The sequence below is a fragment of the Nicotiana sylvestris genome, chromosome 4 (genome assembly GCF_000393655.2).
Source record: "Nicotiana sylvestris chromosome 4, ASM39365v2, whole genome shotgun sequence".
Taxonomy (NCBI): Eukaryota; Viridiplantae; Streptophyta; class Magnoliopsida; order Solanales; family Solanaceae; genus Nicotiana; species Nicotiana sylvestris.
The window spans coordinates 174,068,337-174,093,341 of record NC_091060.1 but is presented as its reverse complement, the minus strand read 5'-3'; the positions used below and the strand labels follow the sequence as shown (position 1 = coordinate 174,093,341).

At 39.9% G+C, this 25,005-nt stretch overlaps 1 protein-coding gene across 1 annotated transcript; it reads right to left on the bottom strand.

Annotated features, from left to right (window-relative positions):
• Positions 1-23,855: 23,855 nt before the first annotated feature.
• On the bottom strand, positions 23,856-24,647 carry LOC138890541 (uncharacterized). The gene has a single exon (XM_070173935.1). The coding sequence runs from the start codon at positions 24,645-24,647 to the stop codon at positions 23,856-23,858; it is 792 nt and encodes a 263-aa protein (XP_070030036.1).
• Between the last annotated feature and the right edge of the window lie 358 nt (positions 24,648-25,005).

Sequence of the window (25,005 nt, the reverse complement as noted above, 5' to 3'; positions counted from 1 at the left end):
CTCTTTCTAGAGAAGTATGTGCCACAGTCTCGGCGAGAGGAGTTGTGTAGGCAGTTCGAGCAGTTGCATCAGGGAGAGATGACCGTGACACAATATGAGATGCGGTTCTCTGAGTTAGCTCGTCATGCGGTCTGGTTGGTTTCGAAAGATAGAGAGAGGATTATGAGGTTTGTTAGTGGTCTCACATATCAGCTTTGGATTCTCATGACTAGGGAGAGGGTGACAGGTGCTACTTTCCAGAAGGTTGTTGACATCGCCCATGAGATTGAGTCGGTTCGCCGCCAAGAGCGAGAGGAGAGGGAGACCAAAAGGCCTCGGGGATTTGGTAGCTTTAGTGGTGCTCCTTCGAGGGGTCAGTTCCATCAGGGCAGAGGCCGCCCATTCAGACAGGCTCATTCAGCTCGCCCAGGTTATTGTGGGCCATCATCGGGTCATAGTTCTCACAGTTCTCATCAGGGCCACTCATCACTTAGTGCTCTTCCAGCTCAGAGTTCGTCCCGTGCTCCATCACTTCAGGGTTCTTCCATGCTAGGTTCTTCTACTGGTCATTTCGGTACCAGGGGTTTCCTTCAGTCCTCATCTTCAGCACCGGGGAGTTGTTATGAGTATGGAGAGTTTGGGCATATGAGGAGGCAGTGTCCTCGTCTTCATGATGGTCAATCTCAGCAGAGGGGTCAGCTATCGACTTCTGCTCCAATTACTTCACCACCCGCCCAGCCAGATAGGGGTGAAGGTCAGTCAGCCAGGGGTCGCCCTAGAGGGGGAGGTCGATCAGGTGGTGGTCAGGCCTGTTTCTATGCTCTTCCGGGTAGACCAGATGCTACAGCTTCAGATGCTGTGATTTCAGGTATTGTTTCAGTCTGCCACGAAGATACCTCTGTATTATTTGATCCCGATTCCACCTTTTTCTTATGTGTCATCATAATTTACCCGTTATCTGGATACGCCACGTGAGTCCCTTGTTTCACCTGTTCATGTATCTACTCCAGTGGGCGATACTGTTTTTGTAGACCATGTGTATCGGTCGTGTGTGGTGACTATTGGGGGTTTGGAGACCCGAATGGATCTTTTATTACTGTGTATGGTGGATTTCGATATCATTTTGGGCATGGACTAATTATCTCCGTGTCGTGCTATTCTAGACTGTCATGCCAAGATAGTCACATTGGCTATACCGGATGTGCCACGGATTGAGTGGCAAGGTTTGACTGATTATGTACCCAGTAGAGTGATCTCATTCTTGAAGGCCCAACGTATGGTTGGGAGGGGATGTCTTTCGTATCTAGCCTTTGTGAGGGATGTCGGAGCTGAGAGTCCCAGTTGTGAGAGATTTTCCCGATGTGTTTTATTTTTCATAAATAAGACTTCAATTTTGTGGTATTATCTATAGCTTGAGCATTCTCATCATAGTTTTAAGAACTTTCTAATCTCAAATAGTCTTTCCCTTTCATTTCGAATAGTAAATTTTTAATAGTTTAACGTAGTTTTGCTATTTTTTAATCTGATATATAGTCTTATTATGTTTTATGTGGCTTTTCATTAACTTGAAACTTTATTTAATATCATTATCAACTACTATTCTTTAATATGATATAGATAAATATATAATTTTTTAATCATAAAATAAATATTTATTTTGATTTAAAAATATTTCTTGAAAATTTTAAATTATTTAAATTTTAATAATATTTTTAAGTATTGTATATTTACTTTATTTTATTTTCTAAACTTATGATTTTGTAAATATCCTCATATTATCTCTAATTTATTTTTATTATTCAATATTTTTAGTTTTTGATTTTGTATATTGGACGTGAGTTACGTGGACTTACCCATATTATGACTTTTATTATCATAATATAAAAGACTTTCTTATCTCAAATTTAAATTAGTTTTACTCTTTTTCTCTATGACAAAAAATCTGAATTTATATTTTTTTCTCTATTTAGTCTTTATTTTTGATATTATATTATTCAATTCCTAATATTATTACATTGTCATGTGAATTTTTATTAGCTTGTTAGAATTTAATATATATTTCTATCACACTCATTCTAATATAATATAGATAAAAATTAAATAACTTTCTCATTTCCAATTCAAATATTTTTTTTATCATTCTATTTTCTAAATTGGACCGCATTTTTAAAAAAATTATGTTATGCTTTCAAACCTAAACTAACTGCACTCAATTCAAATATTAATCATACAAAATATTTTCTTAATTGTTTGAACCCATTATATCTAAATGTTGTAGTAATATTTACGTATAAATCGATTTATCAATATTAATATGACTTTATTATTCTTGTTATTAAAATATTTTTTTTACTGATTCATTGATTTTTTTTCTTACCTTATATGTAATTTGTATACTTTATATAAGATCTTATTTTGCTGCTTGAATTTATTAAATTTTTATACTCAATAAATATTTAATATCTTAAGTAAATTTTAGTTTTATTTTATATTTTAACTTACTCCAAAATATAAATAGTCATAGGTTATCTCAATTTACGTATCTCTATATTTTTATTTTTTCTACAAATATATATATAAATATAAATATAAATATAAATACAGATATATAGATTAGATTTGTCTAAGATCTATTTAGATTATGTATAGGATTCATTAAACTACTTCCATTATGTTTCCATTTATAATTTCTAATTATTAATGTTATCCAAAAATTGCCAAGTGTCTTCATTTTAGCTTGCCATTTGGCTTAACCACAATGCATACTACTCTCCTTTTAATATAATATAGATTAGCTACGGTCTGAAATTTTATAAATTATTGCAAACATTAGACTATATTCTGATGTTCTATGAGCAAAGTAAAATTTGTATGAGCAAACATTAGACTCAAGTCTAATGTTATCTAAAAGGGGTGATTTTTCAAGGATTATACTCGCATAGTTTTTTTTTGAAAGGTGTTTATCTTGAAAATGGTAATTACAGTTAGATTTGATTTTGTGATTCTAAAAATACGTAATTTATTTTAATGCTAGTTGTTAGACAATAAATGTTAAGTGTGAGCTAGGAAAACAAAGTAAGAATAAGGGTAAGTGTTGTTATTCAAGCCAAGCGACCATGGATCAGGGGGATCGGGGTCTCGACCTGGCCTATACTGGGCCTCGAGGTTAAGCTAATGAGCTCGACCGGAGATGGACGATGAAGGACTAACAGTTCTAAGAGCTTTGATGGGGGATCTTTATGATCAATGATTGAGTAATAAATGAAGAACAATCAATGAAATGGAATAAATGTAAGCAATGTAATAAATATAAGCAATAAAATCAAAGGAGAATATGTTTGAGTTAGAGAACAGAGAATGTTCTTGTTCTTGTATTGAATATCATGTGTACAAAAAATAACAAGGGTCCCCTTTATATAGGAGGGGAAGTCTCAACATGGTACATGCATAATTATTACAAGGAAAAGTAGCTGGCACAACTACTTAAAAGTCTGGTACAGACTTGTACTATTCTTGCAGGCGTTGTCAGCTTTGATCACGCGCCTCGGGAATTTCCCACTTGTCCATGATAGCCGTCGGTCTCTGCTGCCCCAAGGTCAAACGTGACTATCATGCCCCGAACTTGGGCCTGGACGTAACACGACACTCGATGCCTAACTACATGTGACCGAGCGAACCAACTGGCTGACTGAATCAACATGTGATATCATAACATACTGAATGTGGAAGATAAACTAACACATGCTGATATACTGAAAGTCTGGATGATATAAATCAAAGTGTGGAAATACTAATAGAAGTATGAAACATATATGTAGCCAATATTGCTTAACATGAAAAACTTGAGACTCTGTCTAACTGTTACTCTAGTCTATGAAGCCTCTATTGAAGTACTAAAAACACTGACTATCTGTAAATACTGAAAGGCTGTAAAGTAATGATAATGCCCCGAAAGAACTGAGGATCATCAAATAGCTAGTACGAGAATCCTAGCGCTCTGAATCATCAACCTGTAAATCATTACGTGCATCGTGAGATGCAGACCCCGAGCAAAAGGGACGTCAGTATATTGGAATTGCACTGGTATGTAAAGCAACTAAAAGAAAGAATTAAAAATGCTGAAACTGAAACTAAGATGATAACTGAGAATTGATAATTGATAACTGAAATGATAACTATTGAAACTAAAACTGAAATGATAACTGATAACTAAACTGATAACTGGTAACTGAACTAATAACTGAAATGATAACTGGTAACTGAACTGATAACTGAAATGATAATTGAAATGATAAAGGAAGTAAGTATATGAATACTCCCTATTTTGAATGATGAACAACCTGTTTATCTGAATATTAAACTGCGGCCTCAGGCCCAATATATATATGTGCACAAACTGCGGCCTCAGGCCCAAGTATACGTATACATAACTGCGACCTCAGGTCCAAAATGCATAAAGCATTAACTGCGGCCTCAAGCCCAAAGATGCATAAAGCATAAACTGCGGCCTCAGGCCCAAAGATGCATAAAGCATAAACTGCGGCCTCAGGCCCAAATATAGGTGTTCAATAATCAGGGATTTAAAATCAGGAACTGAGAATCATATTGAAATACATGATAATGAAATACTGAATCACACTGAGTCACATGATACTGGAATACTGGATCATACTGAGTTACATAATACTGGAATACTAAATAGGACTAGACTGAGACATGTATTCTTGAATTGATTATGAACACTGAAACTTCAACTATTTATGACATGCTGAGTAAGCTATACTGAGACTTAGGCACATCAAACCAAAGTCTATATTAAATACGAACTGAGCTCACAACATTCAAAATGAAAGTCATGAATGAGTTATGAAGCTAGAGAATAGAAGTTCTACAACTATTCAAGGAACTAGGCTTAACTTTATTTCTGAGGCAATTGATACGTCGTAAAAAAAACGTAGTGTAGGGAAAATCATTAACATTCCCAAACATAGAGAGTTAGCCTCACATACCTTAACTTCCTGCTCTTGAGCGTAATACAACATTCATAAACTGGCACGAATATTTGAGTAGTCTGAGTAATTAGCTAGCATGAATGCCTAAGTATTGGACTAACATGAGTAGCTGAGTATTGAGCTGACATGAGTATCGGAGTAATGAACTGACATGAGTATTTGAGTATTGAACTGACATGAGTATCTGAGTACTGAACTGACATGAGTATCTGAGTATTGAACTGACATGAGTATCTGAGTACTGGAAACTTTAATGTTATAACATGACACGTGAAATACTGGTTGTACCACCACTAATTATGGTGGTAACTCCAACTCATAAGCTAATTGACCGATCCTTTGCAAGAATATATATGGCCCAATATAGCATGGACTATGCTTACCCTTCTTCCCAAATCTCATAATGCTTTTCATACGCGAAACTTTCAGAAACACCCAATCATCAACTTGAAACTCTAGGTCTCTATGCCGCACGCTCGAATAGGACTTTTGACGGCTCTGAGTTTTCTTCAAACGCTCTTGAATCAACTTAACTTTCTCTATAGTCTGATAGACTACATCGGGTCCTAACAACTCCACTTCTCCAACTTCGAACCAACCAATTGGTGATCTACACCTTCGCCCATACATAGTCTCTCACAGTGCTATCTTGATACTAGAATGATAGGTTATTATTAGCAAGGTCAATGAGAGGTACGTGATCATCCTAATTACTTTTAACATCAAGGACATATCCTCAACTGTTTGAACAATGTGCTCTGCCTGTCCATCTTTCTGAGGATGAAAAACGTGTGCCTAATCATTTTTGAAAGAACTTCTAAAAGTTCATTTTAAACGGAGCACCACAATCTGAAATGATAGACAACGGAGTCCCACACATCAAACAATTTCTTGAATGTACAACTTGGTATAATCTTCTACTGAATCTGTAGTTTTTACTGGCAAGAAGTGTGCTGACTTGGTAAGTCGATTTACAGTCACTCAATTAAATCATGCTTTTAAAATGAGCAAGATAATCATGTTATAAATTCTATATTTACCATCTCCACTCAAAATATGTGTATTTTATGATAAAACACTAGGCTTTCTGTTGCTCGACTTTCACTTGCTGACAATTCAGACAATTGGCCACAAAGCCTGCGACGTTCTTTTTCATGTTGTTCAACCAATAAATGTCCTTGGTCATGATGCATATTTGGGGAACCTGGATGGAAAGAATACCAGGAATTATAGGCTTCTAACATGATCTTCCCCTTTTAAGTCCATTTATGTCTATAACACACATAATCTGTCTTGGTACCTCAAAGTACCATCATCTCCCCCTTATTCAAAAGCCATCGTCTTATACTTGTGAATCTCCTCTTTCCACAACAACACGTAGGGATCATCAAAATGTTTCTCCTTCTCTTCAGCTACTAAGGGGGAACAAGTCCTTTTCTAGACAACAACTTTGTCATCTTCGGAGTCTGAAGTCGAACTCCTATCTTGGCTGGTGAACTTCTTTTACCAGAGTTCTCTTATCTACCTCAATCATGAGTTATACTTCTCACACTTTATCTTCTTAAGAACTTACTAAAAACACTTATAGCATTGTTGTGACCTAAGTCTTTGACCAGTATTCCGAAGACTAGAGTCTCGTGCAATGGCACTACCATCGTGACACATAAATAAGCATGATTTTATAGCTTTTCTGTGATCACTTTATCATCAATAACTAAGCTCAGTGATCATTCTAATCACTTTGTGTTTCTTACACATGCTAGACATAATCCCTGTGGTAATTATACAACTTTCCCTCATTACCAAACTGATTTTCTTCTTCATATCCCATGCTAACTATTCGGGTTTCAAATCACTAACTGGACTTACTAAAAATTTTCACATCACCCCTTAGACAAAAGGTCTTATACTTGCGGATCCTTCTCTTTTTGTCGGGATCCAAATAACTTTCCTTATTTTCTGCAATTCTTTGCACTCTACGTCAATAACGACTCATCTTCCAACTTACTTCTAAGCTAGGAAAAACTAAATTATTCACATAACGTAAAACTAATGTATTCACAACTATCATACACAATCTTAATAATTTAACTCTGCTCTCACTATCAATCTTGGAAAGACCCTTTTTCGATAATTCTTAAAGGCTATTCTTCTGTAGTTGGCTCTCTTACTGCCTAGCTGATTTTTTTCCACTATCGCTGTACTTCGGGATTAACTTAAACTCTTCGGGTTCTAACACATGTTTGATATTTCAAGCTGTCATCCACTCACTAGAGTTAACTGGCTAAGTGAATCAAATTGTACCTCTACTAGCTCGGCGGAAGTTGCTAATTTGTTGTATCTACTCAAAACTTACTTATTATCCTTTTACTAACCACCTGCTAGCATCATATTTTCTTCTCCTGCTTTGAGTAACTAAAATGAAAAATAAGGTTACTCCTAACTTCCCTCATCATCTGATCATATTCTTTTACCGTACACTATCATTCTTTTTTGAACTATGTACATGGATCATACCTAGGGGAATTTCATTTGTCTTAAATGAAATTTGAATATCTAACCCCAAACTTTCTATATAATACAAAATCATATCATACTATAAACATATGCGGTAATCACTTAGTCACATAACCTAAGGGAGAACTGCCATATCTTTTATCTTACATCAATAGCTGCTTCTTATAGTAGCTTACTAATGTGGTACTTCTAGTCTTGATTTGAATAAATCTAAACAACTTAAAATCATTCCCTAAAATTCACTATTGGCTGCTCTTAGTTCTCATTGCATACATCATATCTTCTAGTCATTTGCATGAGTTGTACGAAATCACATCTTTGGTAATAACAAACGTTTCTAACTCCTAGGTATTTTACCCTTAGACTCTTCTTTGTCCAAAATTATAGTGACCAAGGTTAGGGTATGACATCTGAATTATCATCATCCAACTTATGGCTCCATTTTCAAGAATTAAATAAAGTTGTTCTAGGAGGTAAAACACATACAAAAAGAGTAATTAGGTATTGCTCGGTGAATGGTGTATCAGTTACGTCCTATCGGGTTTGCGTGGTATATGTTAATTGTTTCACCATTGGTGTAATGATTTTCTTTGGTTCCAGATGTCAAATTGTGCATGGTTGTCAATTTCGAGCATAGTAACTTGAGGTGTCCCATGTGGAGCAGTGTTTGGATAGGATCGCGCATTGTAGTGAAGCTATGTGGAGATATGACCTTGCGGGTTAGATTCGTGTGTCCTATTCTATGATGTGACGGGTTCTCAGCCCTGCGTTGTGGTGGTACTGGTGAGCTTGAGGTACAAACCTTTCATTTGAGTCATTTTCATGATTTGAGTATGTTCGGACCGTTGCTTATTGGTGCGCGTATTATGCTAGATGTGGCTTAGGCCTCTATTGGTGTGACATGTCACCAGAGTAGTGTGTTGGGTCAGAGGAGATCGTTAGGATCATTAATGAAAATAAACGGATTCGATTTCAGCATGTTTGATGGGTAAACATCGAGGTTCGGTTCAAAACAAAAATTGCTATGGTAATTGCCAGAGGAGAAATGGCTTCATGAATGGTTGATCTGAGAAATGGTTATGGTTTATTGCGTGTTTCATTTATCGTTAGCAGTATATGACACTACAATGCACAAACTTATCCTTCAAAGTATACCATTATCTAATAAATCACTTTTTGCGCCATCCGGTGAGTCTTCGGTCTTAATCCAGACCTAAAATATGCGAAGGTTTCTCTATAATCATTGATACTTACATTTTCTTTGAGAACCCATATGCATCACCGTATACTCATAAGTCACCAGAAATTTTGATACACTGAAAATTGGATATTTGGTAAACATATAACTAAATATTGGAGTACTGAATAGCCACAACTTGCTAACTGAAAGACTGTATAACTGGTAACTGAGGTAAACTAATAACCATAAGACATGATAACTGCTTTTGTACTTTCTGATAAGGTTATGCTTTAATCTGTACTACTATCCATTGCATCCCACTTTTAACACCCTCTCAAGTCTCATATTTACCAAGCTGTACTCCATAATTATACCCCAATGGGCAATTATCCTCTCTAGGACTATAGGTTTCTCCCGTGCACCGTTTGGGCATCCAATACGTTTGGAATTCGATAGGAAGAGAAGATTACCTATTGCTCTAAGCTTCATGACACGATCTAGAGTAGAAAGAAATGAGACAATTCTAGATGTCTTGGTAGTTAACCGTTTATATGAGTGGCTGACACACACATATAAAGGAAACTCCACTAGACACGGCTTCATAGACTCCCTAAAACTCTTGAACCTAGTGCCCTGATACCAAGCTTTATCACGCCCCGAACCTGGGCCTGGACGTTTCACGACACTCGATGCCTAACTACATATGACCGAGCGAACCAACTGGCTAGCTGAATCAACATATGATATCATAACATACTGAATACGGAAGATAAACTAACACATGTTGATATATTGAAAGTTTGGATGATATAAATCAAAGTGCGGAAATACTAATACAAGTCTGAAACATATATGTAGCCAATATTGCTTAACATGAAAAACTTGAGACTCTGTCTAACTGTTACTCTAGTCTATAAAGCCTCTATTGAAGTACTGAAAACACTAACTATATGTAAATACTGAAAGAATATAAAGTAATGATAATTCCCCGAAAGAACTGGGGATCACCAAATAGCTGGTACGAGAATCCTAGCGCTCTGAATCATCAACCTGTAAATCATTACGTGCATCGTGAGATGCAGACCCCGAGCAAAAGGGACGTCAGTATATTGGAATTGCACTGGTATGTAAAGCAACTGAAAGAAAGAATTAAAAATGCTGAAACTGAAACTAAGATGATAACTAAGAATTGATAATTGATAACTGAAATGATAACTATTGAAACTGAAACTGAAATGATAACTGATAACTAAACTGATAACTGGTAACTGAACTGATAACTGAAATGATAACTGGTAACTAAACTGATAACTGAAATGATAAAGGAAGTAAGGATATGAATACTCCCTGTTTTGAATGATGAACAACCTGTTTATCTGAATATTAAATTTCGGCCTCAGGCCCAATATATATATGTGCACAAACTGCGGCCTCAGGCTCAAGTATACGTATACATAACTGGGACCTTAGGTCCAAAATGCATAAAGCATAAACTGTGGCCTCAGGCCCAAAGATGCATAAAGCATAAACTGCGGCCTCAGGCCCAAATATAGGTGCTCAACAATCAGAGATTTAAAATCAGAAACTGAGAATCATATTGCAATACATGATAATGAAATACTGAATCACACTAAGTCACATGATACTAGAATACTAGATCATACTGAGTTACATAATACTACAATACGGGATAGGACTAGACTGAGACATGTATTCTTGAACTGATTATGAACACTGAAACTTCAACTGTTTATGACATGCTGAGTAAGCTATATTGAGACTTAGGGACATCAAACCCAACTCTATATTGAATACGAACTGAGCTCACAACATTCAAAATGAAAGTCATGAATGAGTTATGAAGCTAGAGAATAGAAGTTCTACAACTATTTAAGGAACTAGGCTTAACTATATTTCTAAGGCAATTGACACGTCGTAAAAGAATCGTAGTGTAGGGAGAATCATTAACATTCCCAAACATAGAGAGTTAGCCTCACATACCTTAACTTCCTGTTTTTGAGCGTAATACAACATTCGTCAACCCTTTCAACTTTAATCTATATCAATACAAGTCAAATGGATTCCATATTAGCAATAATACTCATATTTTGGTTACTTAGGCATTTTCTCAAACACTTGGTGAGAATAAAGCTTCATAGTCCTTATTAACGGTGTCTCTACACCCAATAAGCCATTATGTTGATCCTAGATAAATTCTAAAGTCTCAAATGATTATAATCAACATTATTCTTTATCATCCATAAGGTAAACAACACCTTTAACCAATAATCAACAATCAACACTCCAAACCTATAATCGTTCATACTTTTCTTTCAAACACATCAACATATTTCATGAACTAGAGTCTATAATTATTAATCCAATGCTAGAATCATTTAAAGGGTAAAAACATTACCTTTTTGAAGTTCAATCCCCTTGAATTCGAGTTCTAGGGTTCCTTCTCCCAACAACAATGTCCCAATCGAATATCTAATGTGATGGAGGGTTTACCCATGTTAATAAGATGTATGAAATTGAAATTAACTTAGAGTCACCATTAGAACTTACCTTAGGTGGTGGAAAGACCCTTAAGGAGTTAGGTTTTTGAGAGTTCCCATTTCTAGAGCAAGTTTTTATGTTTTGGGGCTGTGGGGGATGAAATATAGCTTTAAAACGACCCCCCATGAGCGCGCCCGCGCACCTGGAGACTTGCCCGTGCTACTGACTGCGCAAAACGGCAGTAACACTGCCTAAAAATTAGCGCAGTCGCGCTATGGGCGCGCTACCAGGAGCGCATATCGCATACTTTTCAGTAAAATGCGCATAACCTTTTTCACAGATATCCGTTCGGGCTCCATAATATATCGTTGGAAAGATATTTTGAAGGCCTACAATGTTTCTGCTTTGAGTTTTCCCAAATTCCTTACTATAAATCCCCAGAAGATTTTGCTAAGTAATTTAAGATTTCGTGGTGCCAAGGTATGCTAATTATTTTATCTTGCATGCAAATGAGGATTCATGATATAATGGATATCAATTGGATATGTTAATAAGCATATAAGTCATATTATAAGTGATTTGGGGTCTAAGGAGAGGCCTAGGTCTAAGCCAAGTTGGAAAATTTCATAATAGACTAAAGTTGTAAATGAGTACGCATAAGACCTAACTTTGGACAAGCATATCTCCATTTATATAAGGTGTTGTGAGATGCACAACCTATCAAGTTAAAGCTCTTTGAGTCTAGTTTCTAACACATCAAACCGTTTGTCATTTGGAGGTGTATACAGAAAGTTATGACCGTTTTCGTGTCCCTTCCATCGCCAGCGTTCTGGGTAGCGCCGAGCGCTAGCCGTGGCACCAGGAATTTTTGAGATACTGGAATCAGCGCCACAGGTAGTGCCGAGTGCCACCTGTAGCGCCCAAGACATTATATACTCATTTCAGGGTTCATTTTTACCCATTCATCTTGGCCGAATTTTGGGGTCTTCCTTCACCATCTCAAGACCTTCAACTCCCCCAATCTTCAAGGTAAGCAACCTCCATTAACTTGGTGTGAAATTCCATCATTCCTGCACTAGTATTGATGAAATCTACTCATAAAACACATAGATCTTCAAAAATTCCTTCAAGAACTCAAAGGAGGGTTTGCAAGATTTCTTCCAAAAGGTAAATCCTACATCCTTAGACTTATATATATGGATATATTATGGGAATATGAGTATAAATTAAGTATTGTAACTCATGGGATGGTGATTAGAAGCCATAGGTGCCTAACCTAGGCTGTGTTGGTATTGTAGAGATTGTGAGATGGGTTATTGAGGTATGATTCTTGGGTGTAATAATATTATGTATACATGCATGTACAAATTAGGTTTGTGGGAAGATTTTTGAACATAAATAAGTAAATATTGGGTTGGGGAAATGAAGGAAATCTTGTAAAAGAGATTTGAAATCATGATGCTCAACTAGTATTTTATAAAATGCTCAAATGAGATGAAACCATGAATACTTTCCTAATTTGTGTTCAATTTTGTTATGTCTCAAGTAGATTGGGATTGCTAGAATTTTTCGGAATGTCGTAGTAATTTAAGGAAAGATTAAACAAGGTATGTATGGCTAAAACCCCATCCTTTTAGAAATTGAGCCTCCATGGTGCCCGTGCAAATGTTGTAAGCCCGGAATTCGATTGATGTGGTACTTGTTATGTCAAATAAATTGATGTTGCGAAAATGTATGTGGAAGATGCTTCTCCATGTGTTTAGTGTGTTATTCTTTGTAAATTGAGGATGTGTGGAAAAACATGAGCTGTGTGCTAAATGCCTAAATGTCAAGTCAAGGTTACATTGTGATTAATATGTCGAACTAGATGAATTTCTCTCTATGTTTATAACTTAAATTGCTTTTGTATGTGCCTATGATCCTAAATGGCAAGATAAATGTTGAAAATGGGAATAATGTGAAATGTGAGTTATGGAATGTGGTAATTGTGGCCCCAAGTGCCGAAAAACTAATTCATGTGAATCCAAATATTAAAGTGAGATGATTAACGGAAAAGGGTAACGAATTGGTAAGACGGCTTAGCCGATCGGGCCGTGATCGGACGCCATGTTATACACACATGGTGGTAATGTATTGATAATTGAAACTGAAAAGTGAGAATGAAATAAGAGTAACGTCTTGGTAAGACGACTTAGCCGATCGGGCCGTGATCGAACTCCGCTCAAGGAAGCGGTGGTAATGTGGATGATGATGAAATGATAAGAAATACCCCAACCAAAAATTTCAGAAATTATGTGAAAACTATGTGGACCTCTTATGTTATTGATGTGATGCTTATTGGAAGCTTTGTTGTCCTTATGATTTTTTTTACTCTTGTATAATTGTTCTTTCTAATTGGATGGGGTTTAGTTATAAATACTAGTACTATTCCATGGTACTAACGTCCCTTTTGCCGGAGGCGCTACATTTTTTTAATGAATGTAGGTGGCTCCATAGCGGATAGTGCCAATCGCGCATAATGGAGCATCCTCCTCTCAAAGTCTTGGTGAGCCCCTTTCTCCTTCAAGGGGGTTATATTGTATATCTTTTGCTATAGATATCCACTTTTGAGGCATAGCTGGGGCCTTGTCGCCGACATTGTCATACTTGTCTTTTGCATCCTTAGAGGCTCCGTAGACATATGTGTGGGTTATGTATGGGTGTTGGATGGGTATACGAACTATGTTGTAATTCTAGCTCTCGCTTCTCTAAAGTGTAATTGTATGGAATCTTAGAAACTTAACTACGGTTTAAGGTTGTGATATAAAATGAGCTAACCGTGTTGAATGTACTATCTTTACCTATTATCTAAATAAATGAAAGCATGACTTCCTTATTCATATTGAGATGGGTAGAAAATGTTTGATAAGACTTGCTCAGTTGGGTTCACTCGATTGAGAGTCAGTCGCGCCTCCCGAGAATGGGGCGTGACACTTACACAGTTTTACTAAACCCTGCTGGAAGACAGACCTTCTGCAAACTTAGTCGATTTTGTCAAATCTTATGCGCCTCACTTTCCATCTTGATTTTGAAACAACTATTTTACCTATAATCATCCCGATGGGGCTTCACATGCCCAAAATATAACCTTACTACTCCTTTAACTCATTCATACCTGAGCCGAATTTACGGGGTGTTACAATGACCCTTGGGGTCGAATCTTGATCGGTGCATTGAGCCTTCTGGGCTACAAAATGCCATATCGATCACAAAATTGGAGCGTCCGATTTTAGCCGTCTACAGATAGTCCTCGCGTTTCTTAGAGTAAAAATGATAAGAAACGGCCTTGAATTTTTGCCTTTTCGATACATCCATCATGAAGTCAGTTACGTTATATCGAGCGATTGATGTGCCAAAAAAGGATGTCTAAAAGTCGCATCCGTACAGCCTTCGAAGAGCCTTTGAATTAACTATAGCGGTTGGCTACCGTTTGGCCTGCTCCAACGTACATATTTGGCCTCTATAAATACTTCTTCCTCACCCCCTATTTTTCACTGTAAAAAGAGTTCTTCTTACTTCTCTCTTGTGCTCTTTCTCTGATTACGATCTCCTCCCCCCTCTGAAACCTTTCAACAAGAATAGCGAAGGCTTCCACCCCTGTCTCTCAGGAGGATGTGCCCCCCCTTCTTCACGCTCGTCTAAGGCTGAGGCAATATCACCTCCTAATCTTGAGGAATTTACCCAGGATCCTGCGAAATGATCTCTGATTTCAAGGTCGAGAAGCCTTATTTGAAATCGGGACGGTGTGAGCCCGTGTCTCGATATATTAGTTTAGTAGCAGACGTTGAGAAGGTGAAGACTGGATGCCGTTTGGGGGACGCGGTGTTGGTGGATATTCCTTCTTGGGGAGAGGACATAACGATGTACAAGGTTGGATTCCTTAGTGTTTTTACCTATCCATTTACTCTTGGCCTAGTGGAGCCGTCCTCGGCTTCAATAGACCCCGTGATCCTGGACTTTGTGAACAATATCAAGTGACTCTCGGCCAAATTCATCCATAGTTCTGGCGTATTGTTTATATGACCAGACATTATGCGAACATGATTAAGGGGATGTCTTTCACTCTCAACCACCTGATCAGAATGTACAGTCCCCGACTTCTCCGAGGGGGCCTGATTAAACTCCAGCATCAAGCCTCAATTTTTTTTGCTTGTACTGACGAAGTTAGGGACAAAGGGTGGATGAGCCGTTTCGTCCGAGTTAGGACCTCAGACCTGATCCCAGTGGAGAAGATGTCGTTCCCCGAAAGGTGGAACACGAAACGTAAGTGGCTATGCAAATTAAGTTTTTTCTTTCTCTTTAGGATCAATTTTCCTATGAACTGACTTCCTTTGCTGATGTGATAACTAGGGATTGTAGTCCATTTTATACTCCTTTTTACTTGAGTTTGGATTAAAAATGTATACAAATAGTCTCAAAGGCTTACATGTTGTACTTGTTTGCAGCGTTTGGTCAAGAAAGTGACAAGAAGTCAAAACCAACTCAAAAAGAAGTGAAACCTGCACAAGTACCAAGTACAAGTAAAGCACTGCTGTAGCATAAAATCCACTACAGCTGCAACAGACCTACCACGGCCGCAGACCATTTAGTGCGGCCCGCGTGAGGAGATTCAGAGAGGTGCATTCCTGGGGCTTCAAGCAGTTCGGTCCGTGAAAGATTCTTCACAGCCGCAGTAGCCTCATCGCAGCCGCAGACCACTTATTGCGGTCCGCAAAGAGGAGATTTAGAAAACTCAGGATTTGGAAATTTCAAGACACCGCGGCCGCAGTCCATTTTATGCGGTCCGCGGTGAAGCCACTGCGGCCGCGGTGCATTTTATGTGATCCGTGGTGGCCTGATTCAGAGAATGAAAAGTCAAGCTAAAAGGCCTCACCCCGGTCGCGGTGCATTTTCCACGGTCCGTGGTACCTCCATCAGGGGTATTTTTGTCCAGAAAATTTGGTCTTGTATAAATATTTTTTTCCAGATTTTTAGGTTATCTAATTCGTAGCTGAGCACGTGAAGGCCGTTTTGGACCTATTTTGAGTAATTTTGTGGCTAGTTCAACATTGAATCTTTAATTCTTAGCTTGTAAACATATTATATGGGTTATTTTTCATCTAAATATCTGATTTCTTCCATTATTATGAGTAGCTGGACCTATTAGCTAGGGTTGTGGCTCAACCCTAGTGTGGGTATTTGATGAGTCTTTTATTTTAAGGCTTAGATGTTTATGGGTAGTTGATATTTGGACTGATATGTGTTTTCCATGTTGAATTAGTGGATGCAAACACTAATTTGTGCCTTTTTGACTTGTGCTCTTCTTGAGAAAGAGAGCTTGAGTCTAGAAAAATCAGTCCAATAAGGAATTGGGGTATATTCAAGAGATTGATAGACCTTATTAAAGGGTTAAACCTAGAGATAGTAATACCCGACTTGAGCCTATATTGCTTGCACAATTTTGACACCCAATTGGTCTTGAGAAAGTCAATTAGGGTAAAGTCACTTAAGCTACCGAGAGGTTAGAGTGAGTAGTTTCGTGCATTGGCTATATCGCAATTCCCAATATAACAACTTTGCCTTGGGCTTTAGAACCCGTCAAGTATTCACCTAGGAGAAAGTCACTTCCCTAGTGCCTCGTTATCCAATTAGAAAATCTTACAAGCATTTATTCTTAGTTTAATTTAGAATCTCATTAGGATAAAATTAGAAGTAACAAACGAATAATTATGATTGGAAGTGTAATTAAGAGCACTACGCACTGCTAGTTTAGATAAGAATCCAAATCCCAAATAATGTCGGAAAAAACGTAAGGCTGATTCAGCAGCCTTAACTCCAGGAGTAGCGGGGAGTCCTCGAGCTGAAGGTGAGGAGAAAAATGGTTCCTAGGTAGCATATGAGAGAGGAAAACCCGATCGCTCCTCATACTACTGAGACGCTGGCTTTCAAGTCAGAACTTGATGCTGTTGTCGTCATACGTCGGGTTGAAGAGGCCTTTGAGGGTGTATCGGGTAATATACTCGAGTTGGTTGACAGCCAAAATATTCCTCAGGCTGAGGTGCATTGGTAGGCAGTCCGGGGGAGCCTAGTTCTGAAGCTTTCCAGAAATAAGAGATGGTCCCGATTAATCCATTCAGGGCTATTGAAGCGAGCGATTCCTCTCCGATATCGACTTTACCTCCTGAGGAGATGCAGGATGCTCAAAGTAAAGAACCTTCCAATGTGGGGGTGCCCATCGGAGATAAAGATGCATTTGAAGGGCCTTTGGCTACGCCTGAGAAAAATTCTGAGCTCGATGCCTTACTTATTTTCAGTGAGATGGATAGGCTCTGCGAGCAGGTAACCTTTTGCAAATTCTGCTCGGCGTCCCGCTCTTTATCTTTTTAACTTTGTTTCTTTCACGGTTCCAGGCCAAGGTGTTTTATAATCAGACCTGTGCCCGATTTCAAGCTAAGTTGACTCGCTACGAGGGTGAGCGCAGGAAGTTCACCTCGAAAGCCGATGAGCTTAGAGCTTTTTTCACCAGGAAGGAGGAGGAACTCCGTGGCCTTGGGGATTGTTTGGAGGTGGAGTCCCATGAGAAGACTCATCTTGTTGAGCAGGTTATGTAGTTTCCGTTTGCGTTTGTCTAAATACCTGATTTCAGCGTTTTAACACCTTTGGGCTGATCTATGCAGCTTTAGAAGAAGGATGCCCTTTTGAGGGAGGAGCTCCGAGCCAGAGACTCCGAAATTCTTGAACTCAAACGGCACGTGAGTAAGATAGGTTCCGAGAGAGATACCCTCCAGGGGAAGGTGGTATTAATCGGTCATCAACTTCATGATGCGAGGGCGGAGGGTAATAATTATAAAGATCTTCATACTAAGTAAGTTGTTGCTCTATCCAGGATCGAAGCTAAAGCTGGGGCACTCTTATCCTCGTACAAAGAGGTTGTTGTTGCTACAAATACTCAGGCTAGAAGAGTGCTCGAAGGGGTCGAGCTACAACCGACTCGAGTCGTGAAACATGCTCGGTTATAATCTCGGAGGCGGACTCTCGAGGATATACATGTAGGGGGCATTCATCTGTCTGCCGAGCTTGAGAGGGTGAAAACCCTAGAGGAGAAGGCTGCGGCCCTTCTTGCTTCTGAAAGTGAGTCGATTAGCGGCTCAAGAGATGAAGAGGATGAAGGCGAAATCCCCAAAGGGGAAGAGGCCGTTGAAGACCCTAGGACCACGGTCGGAGCCGTTGGGGGAAAAACCTCCGAGGGAGCCATCGAAGGCATAGACCCGGTGGTAGATTAGGGTTTTGTTTGTTTTCTCCCTTGTAAGAGCTTTATAGGCCTTGTAAATGTACCCTTGTGAGCAATATATATAAATATCCTTTCCTTTCTCATCATTTCTCGTTTTTCCTTTGCTTCGACAATTGGTCCGAAAATTTAGACCTTAGATTAAACCCTTGGGTTCTTGCCACTACTGGGCGATTTGTGATAGCCGAAAGTTGACCATTTGGGACTTAGTCCCCGAGTCAGGCTCTTGACTCGAGTTTATCGATCTTTAGGTCTAGAAATTGGCCCACAGATTATTTGGGCCGGCTATTGGGTTGGTGTGACTTCTAATCGGCCCTGAGGCTCTCTTAAGCTGGCAATAATGTCTCTTACGCGTAGGGTTGGTACGACCTTTAATTTAAGCTGGCGACAGTGGCTCTTACGCATTGGGTCGGTACAACCTTTTAATTTAGGCTGGCAACAGTGGCTCTTACGCATTGGGTCGTACAACCTTTTAATTTAAGCAGGCTGTAGTGGCTCTTACACGTAGGGTCGGTACGACCTCTAGTATAGGCTTTATTGTTTCCTTGTTGAAGTTTTTATGTTTGTCTGACTCTTCGACGGTTTGGTAAAAACCTCGATAGTGAGCCGTTATGTGATGATATATGAGTACCTCAAGGGGTTTCGCTCGATGGATGAATTTGTTGTTTGGAGCTGATATGATCGAAACTCTTTTGCTTATGCCAAGGGTAGCCTGGTTAACTAGTTTTTTTCAAAGTATTTCGAAGTAATTGAAGGCCTGTGATTTTATGGCGACGGTCGAGCATTCCCAAGTCGCATTAGTTTAGCTAGTATAGCCTTGTGACCGTAGTCATAGTATTTGGACGTAGCCTTTTAGTCCCCGAGTGAAGTAGCTTCGGCGTCTATATCGAGGGTATGCCTTTTTAGGGGTCTTACAAGTTCGAATATATAGCCTTGACTTTAAGATCGGGATTATGCCTTTTGTAAGGTCTTATAAATTTTGAGCATTCCTTGCTTGAGGTCTTACAGATAGGTTACTTGGTACAAGTATAAATCATGCCTGGCTTGAGGTCTTAATGATTTGGGCATGCCCGGAGGTCCTATAGCATTGAAGATGCCTCATGGAGGACTTACGTTGTTGATAACGCCTCATGGAGGTCTTATATTGTTGATAATGCCTCATGGAGGTCTTATATTGTTGATAATGCCTCATGGAGGTTTTATGTTGTTGATAATGCCTCATGGAGGTCTTATGTTGTTGATAATGCCTCATGGAGGTCTTACATTTTTTATAATGCCTCATAGAGGTCTTACAGGCTCGAGGTTGCCTGCTTGGGGTCTTATGGCCTCGAGTTTTCGATAGTTCGATGGGGCGACCGAGACATCGAGAGTTCTTGGCTCTAGAGCCATTTTTTTGATGTTGCCTCATTGAGGGCTTATGAGCTCGAAGTTTCCAGCCCGGAGGTCTTACAGCTTCGAACCTTTGATGTCAGTCCCCGAGAGTTTGGGAATTTTCTGGCCCTGTTGCTTGTAAAAATAGCAATCTTCACTTGGAGCGCAAAGCGTTCTGATGGTAAAAGTCAAAATATATTCCTTGATTACTTGGCACAAGTATTACATAGTTTTTGCCATTGGGAGTTCGATTTTTCTATGCGGACATAGTTCTTTCTACCGTTTGGCCCGATACATCATTTTTCTATTGAGACCATCTTTGGCTTGTCTTGATTTTTCTAGGAAGATGATCTTCTGGGGGGATGCCTCCCAGTATTCGACGTTGATCGCAGAGAAGCCTTGAATACTTGTTAAGTTCTCCTTAGGTAGCATATATATGTTGCCTCATTAAAAACCTTGCTGGTAAAACCCTTCTTGGGATAAAATCCGATCGAAGGAAAATAGTGCAACGCTAGCTTTAAAACCTAAAGTCTCCAAGCCGGAAGGTTCTTCAATTTTTCTAACCGGATATCTGCATATAGGTTAGTGTAAGGCGTAAATGAAAAGGGAGACGGTTATACCTTAGCAGTCATGGTGCTTCGAGCCTCGATATTCCTCAACTGCTTACTCCGGGGACGCGGTACGGTCCTTCGCTAATTCACTCGGGTGTAGCCGAGAGTGTGTCTTGCGATTGCTACTTCGCTGTTTGTTTATCTTTTTGGTTCCTTCGATGTTGAAAGGATCTATGTCGGAGTCATAGGATGTTTCGGTATCTTCCATCGGGCACCTCAACAGTAATAGCGTTGGAGCATTGATATGTTCCAATTGCTTGTAAGCTGTTCGCCTTCCATGGTACCGAGATTATATGACCCTTTACCGATCACTCCGAGGATGTAGTACGGTCCTTCCTATCCTGGGCCTAGCTTCTCTTCATTAGGGTTTGAAGTGTTTAGGGTGACTTTCCTTAGGACTAAGTCCCCGACCCCGAAATGTCGGAGATTTGTTCTCCTGTTATAGTATTTTTTGATCTTTTATTTTTGGGCGGCCATTCGGACCAGTGAAGCTTCTAGATTTTCATCTAATAGTTCGAGGGCTGCAGTCATAGCCTCGTTATTTGAGCTCTTGATGGCATGTCAAAATCTGGCTCTTGGATCTCCGACCTCAACCGGTATTTAAGCCTCGGAGCCGTATACCAGAGAGAAAGGTGTCTCTCCTATGCTTGATTTTGGAGTTGTTCGGTATGCCCACAACACTTCGGGCAACATTTCTCTCCATTTTCCTTTCGCATTTTCTAACTTCTTTTTCAAGTTTTGAATGATGGTCTTGTTTGTAGACTTAACTTGACCGTTTGCACAGCGGTGGTAGGGTGTTGATAGGATCCTTTTGATTTTATGATCCTCGAGGAACTTTGTTACTTTACTCCCGATGAATTGCTTCCCGTTATCACAAGTTGTCTTGGAGGGAATCCCGAATCGACACATGATATGGTCTCAGATGAAGTTAATGACTTCTTTTTCCCGTACCTTCTCGAAGGCCCGCGCTTTCACCCATTTTGAGAAGTAGTCAGTCATAAATAAGATAAATCTAGCTTTACCTGGTGCCGTAGGCAGGGGGTCGACAATGTCCATCCCCCACTTCATGAACGGCTATGGCAACAAGACTAAGTGCAGTTGTTCGCCGGGCTGGTGAATCATCAGTGCAAATCTCTGGCATTTGTTGCATTTTTGGACGAATTCTTTGGTGTCCTTCTCCATGCTATCCCAATAGTAGCCTGCTCTAATCACCTTTCGGACTAGGGAGTTGGCACCAGAATGATTTCTGTAGGTGCCCTCGTGGATTTCTCGGAGCACGTAATCTGTGGCCCCTGGTACCAGACATACTGCTAGAGGCCCATCAAAGGTTCTTCTGTATAGAGTTCTATTTTCGTCGAGCGAGAATCGGGCTTATTTGGTTCATAGGGCCCTTGACTCTTTTGGGTCCGCGGGTAGATTTTCACTTTCCAGATAGTCGACATATTTATTTCTCCAATCCCATGTTAGGCTAGCAGAGTTGATCTTAGCATGGCCTTCTTCGATCACTGATTTGGATAGTTGAACAACAGCCCCGTGGAGTAAGTCATGTTCCTCGACGGATGATCCCAAGTTTGCGAGGGCATCGGCCTCGCTATTCTGCTCCCGAGGTATGTGGACCATAGTCAATTCTTTGAAGCAGTGCAATGTGACTTGAATTTTGTCTAAGTATCTTTGCATCCTGTCTTCCCGAACTTCGAAGCTTCCATTTACCTGATTTACCACCAGGAGGGAATCATATTTTGCTTTGATTACTTTCGCTCCTAGGCTTTTGGCCAATTCCAGACCTGCAATTATAGCCTCATACTCGGCTTTGTTGTTAGCCAACCTTACGGCTTTTATAGATTGCCTAATCATGCCGCCGTAGGCGGCTTCAGAACTATGCCGAGCCCGGACCCTTTCACGTTCGAGGCACCATCAGTGTATAAGGTCCATACCCCTGAAGATGTGCCCGTTATTAGCAGGAGTTCTTTCTCTACCTCGGGCACGAGGGCGGGCGTAAAATCGGCCACAAAATCCGCCAACATTTGGGACTTGATTACTGTTCGGGGTTGATACTCGATATCATACCATGGAGCTCGATGGCCCATTTAGCCAGTCGGCCCGATAATTCGGGCATATGCAATATGCCTCAAAAAGGATATATCGTTAAAACACAAATATGATGACATTGAAAATAAGGTTTTAATTTTCGAGATGCGCTTACTAATGCAAGAGCCAATTTTTCCAGGTGCGGATACCTGGTTTCAGCATCTCCTAAGGTCTGACTTACATAATAAACAGGGAATTGCATACCTTGTTCTTCTTGAACCAGCACACCACTTACCGCTACCTCGGATACGGCCAGGTACAAATACATCATTTCACCCTCCTTTGGGATGTGGAGTAAAGGTGGGCTTGTCAGATATCGCTTCAACTCCTTTAAGGCGTGTTGGCATTCCAGAGTCCATTCGGAGATGTTTTTCTTTTTGAGCAAGGAGAAGATGTGATGACTTCTGTCTGATGACCTCGATATGAATCGGCCCAAGGCTGCTATCCGCCCGGTTAGCCGTTGCACGGCCTTCACATTTTTTACCACCATGATTTATTCGATGGCTTTGATTTTGTCGGGGTTGATCTCTATCCCCCTGTTTGACACCATGACGCCTAAGAATTTGCCCAAACCTACTCCGAAGGCATATTTCTCGGGATTGAGTTTCATGTTGTAGCTTCTGAGGATGTCGAATATTCCTGCAAATGAGTCAAGTGGTCCTCTGTACGCAGGGACTTAACTAGCATATCGTCAATGTAAACTTCCATAGATTTTCCTATTTGATACTCGAACATCTTATTAACTAGGCGTTGGTACGTGGCTCCCGCGTTATTCAGCCCGGAGGGCATCACATTGTAGCAGTACGTACTGTACTTCGTGATGAACAAAGTCTTCTCCCTATCCTCGGGGTTCATCTGGATATTATTATACCCCTAGTAGGCATCAAGAAAAGTGAGGATCTCGTGGCCGGCCGTGGCATCGATCAGGCGATCGATGTTGGGCAACGAGAATAAATCTTTGGGGCACGCTTTATTCAAGTCTTTATAATCTACGCACATTCTTAATTTATTCCCCTTTTTGGGAACTACCACTACATTAGCCAACCACTTGGGATATTTTACCACCCTAATAGACCCTATTTTGAGGAGTTTTGTTACCTCGTCCTTGATGAACGCGTGTTTTACCTCGGGCTGAGGTCTCCTTTTTTGCTTTACCGGTTTGAACCTGGGGTCGACACTTAGTCGATGGATGGTTATTTCTAGCGGGATCCCTGTCATGTCTAAATGAGACCAAGCAAAACAATCGATGTTATTGATAAGAAATTGAATGAGTTTTTTCCTGAGTTTGGGGGTTAGTCCCATTCCAGGTATACCTTCCGATCTGGGAGATGTTTGATCAAAACAGCTTGCTCCAGTTCTTCAATTATCAACTTTGTTGCATCCGATTCTTCGGGGGCAATAAAGGATCGGGGAGTGAAGAAGTCTTCTTCATCGTCCTCAAGGGTCTCTTTGTCTACCCGCTCCTTCGAGGCTGAGGGTATAGAAGTTGGTACCTCCTCGTGAACCGCGAACATCTTCTTTGCCACATGATGTTCCCCATATACCGTTTTTATACCGTCTTTTGTTGGAAATTTCATCATCTGATGAAGCGTTGATGGTACTGCCCTCATATTGTGTATCCATGACCTTTCAAGCAATGAATTGTACCTCATGTCACCTTCGATGACGTGAAATTTGGTATTCCGAACTATATCGGACATGTTGACCGGGAGGGTGATCTCTCTCTTCGTTGCTTCGCCGACCATGTTGAAGCCGTTGAGGACTCGGGAGGTAGGTATGATTTGGTTGAGCAGTCCGAGCTGTTCTACCACCTTCGACCTGATAACATTGGCCGAGCTACCTGGATCCACGAGTACATGTTTAACTTGAACATTATTCAAGAGAAATGAAATTACCAGCGCATCATTATGTGGATGTGACAAGGTCTCTAAGTCTTCTTCACTGAATGCTAGGATGTCCTCGGGCATGCAGCTCCGAGTTTGCCCTTCTGTTGCAGCAAAAAGTTTTGTCCGTTTGATCACGGGTCCTTGAGGATCGTCGGTCCCCCCAATGATCATATGAATGATGTGTTGAGGTTTTCCCATTCCGTTCCTCTTGTCTGCCTCTCTTTCCCACTGGGATGTGGTTTTCCGAGCTTTTTGTCGATTTTCTTGGCATATGCTCCTGTTAGTGTGTGAGTTTATATCGACGTGTTGGGCTTTGCTCAAGATCACGTCCACATGAATTGGTTCCGGTGCGTCTTCAGGATTTCATGGTGGTACACCGATACCTGGAACAACTACACTATTCTCCCCATGGTCTTCAAGACCGTTGTTTTCACGTGCATTCACTAAGTTAGACATTTTGACCTGAAATCAAAGATTCTTGGGCAAGAAAAAGTGTAAAGAATAATTTGCGTTTTCAGTGAATCAGCACGAAAACAATCACTATTATTTTTAGCCC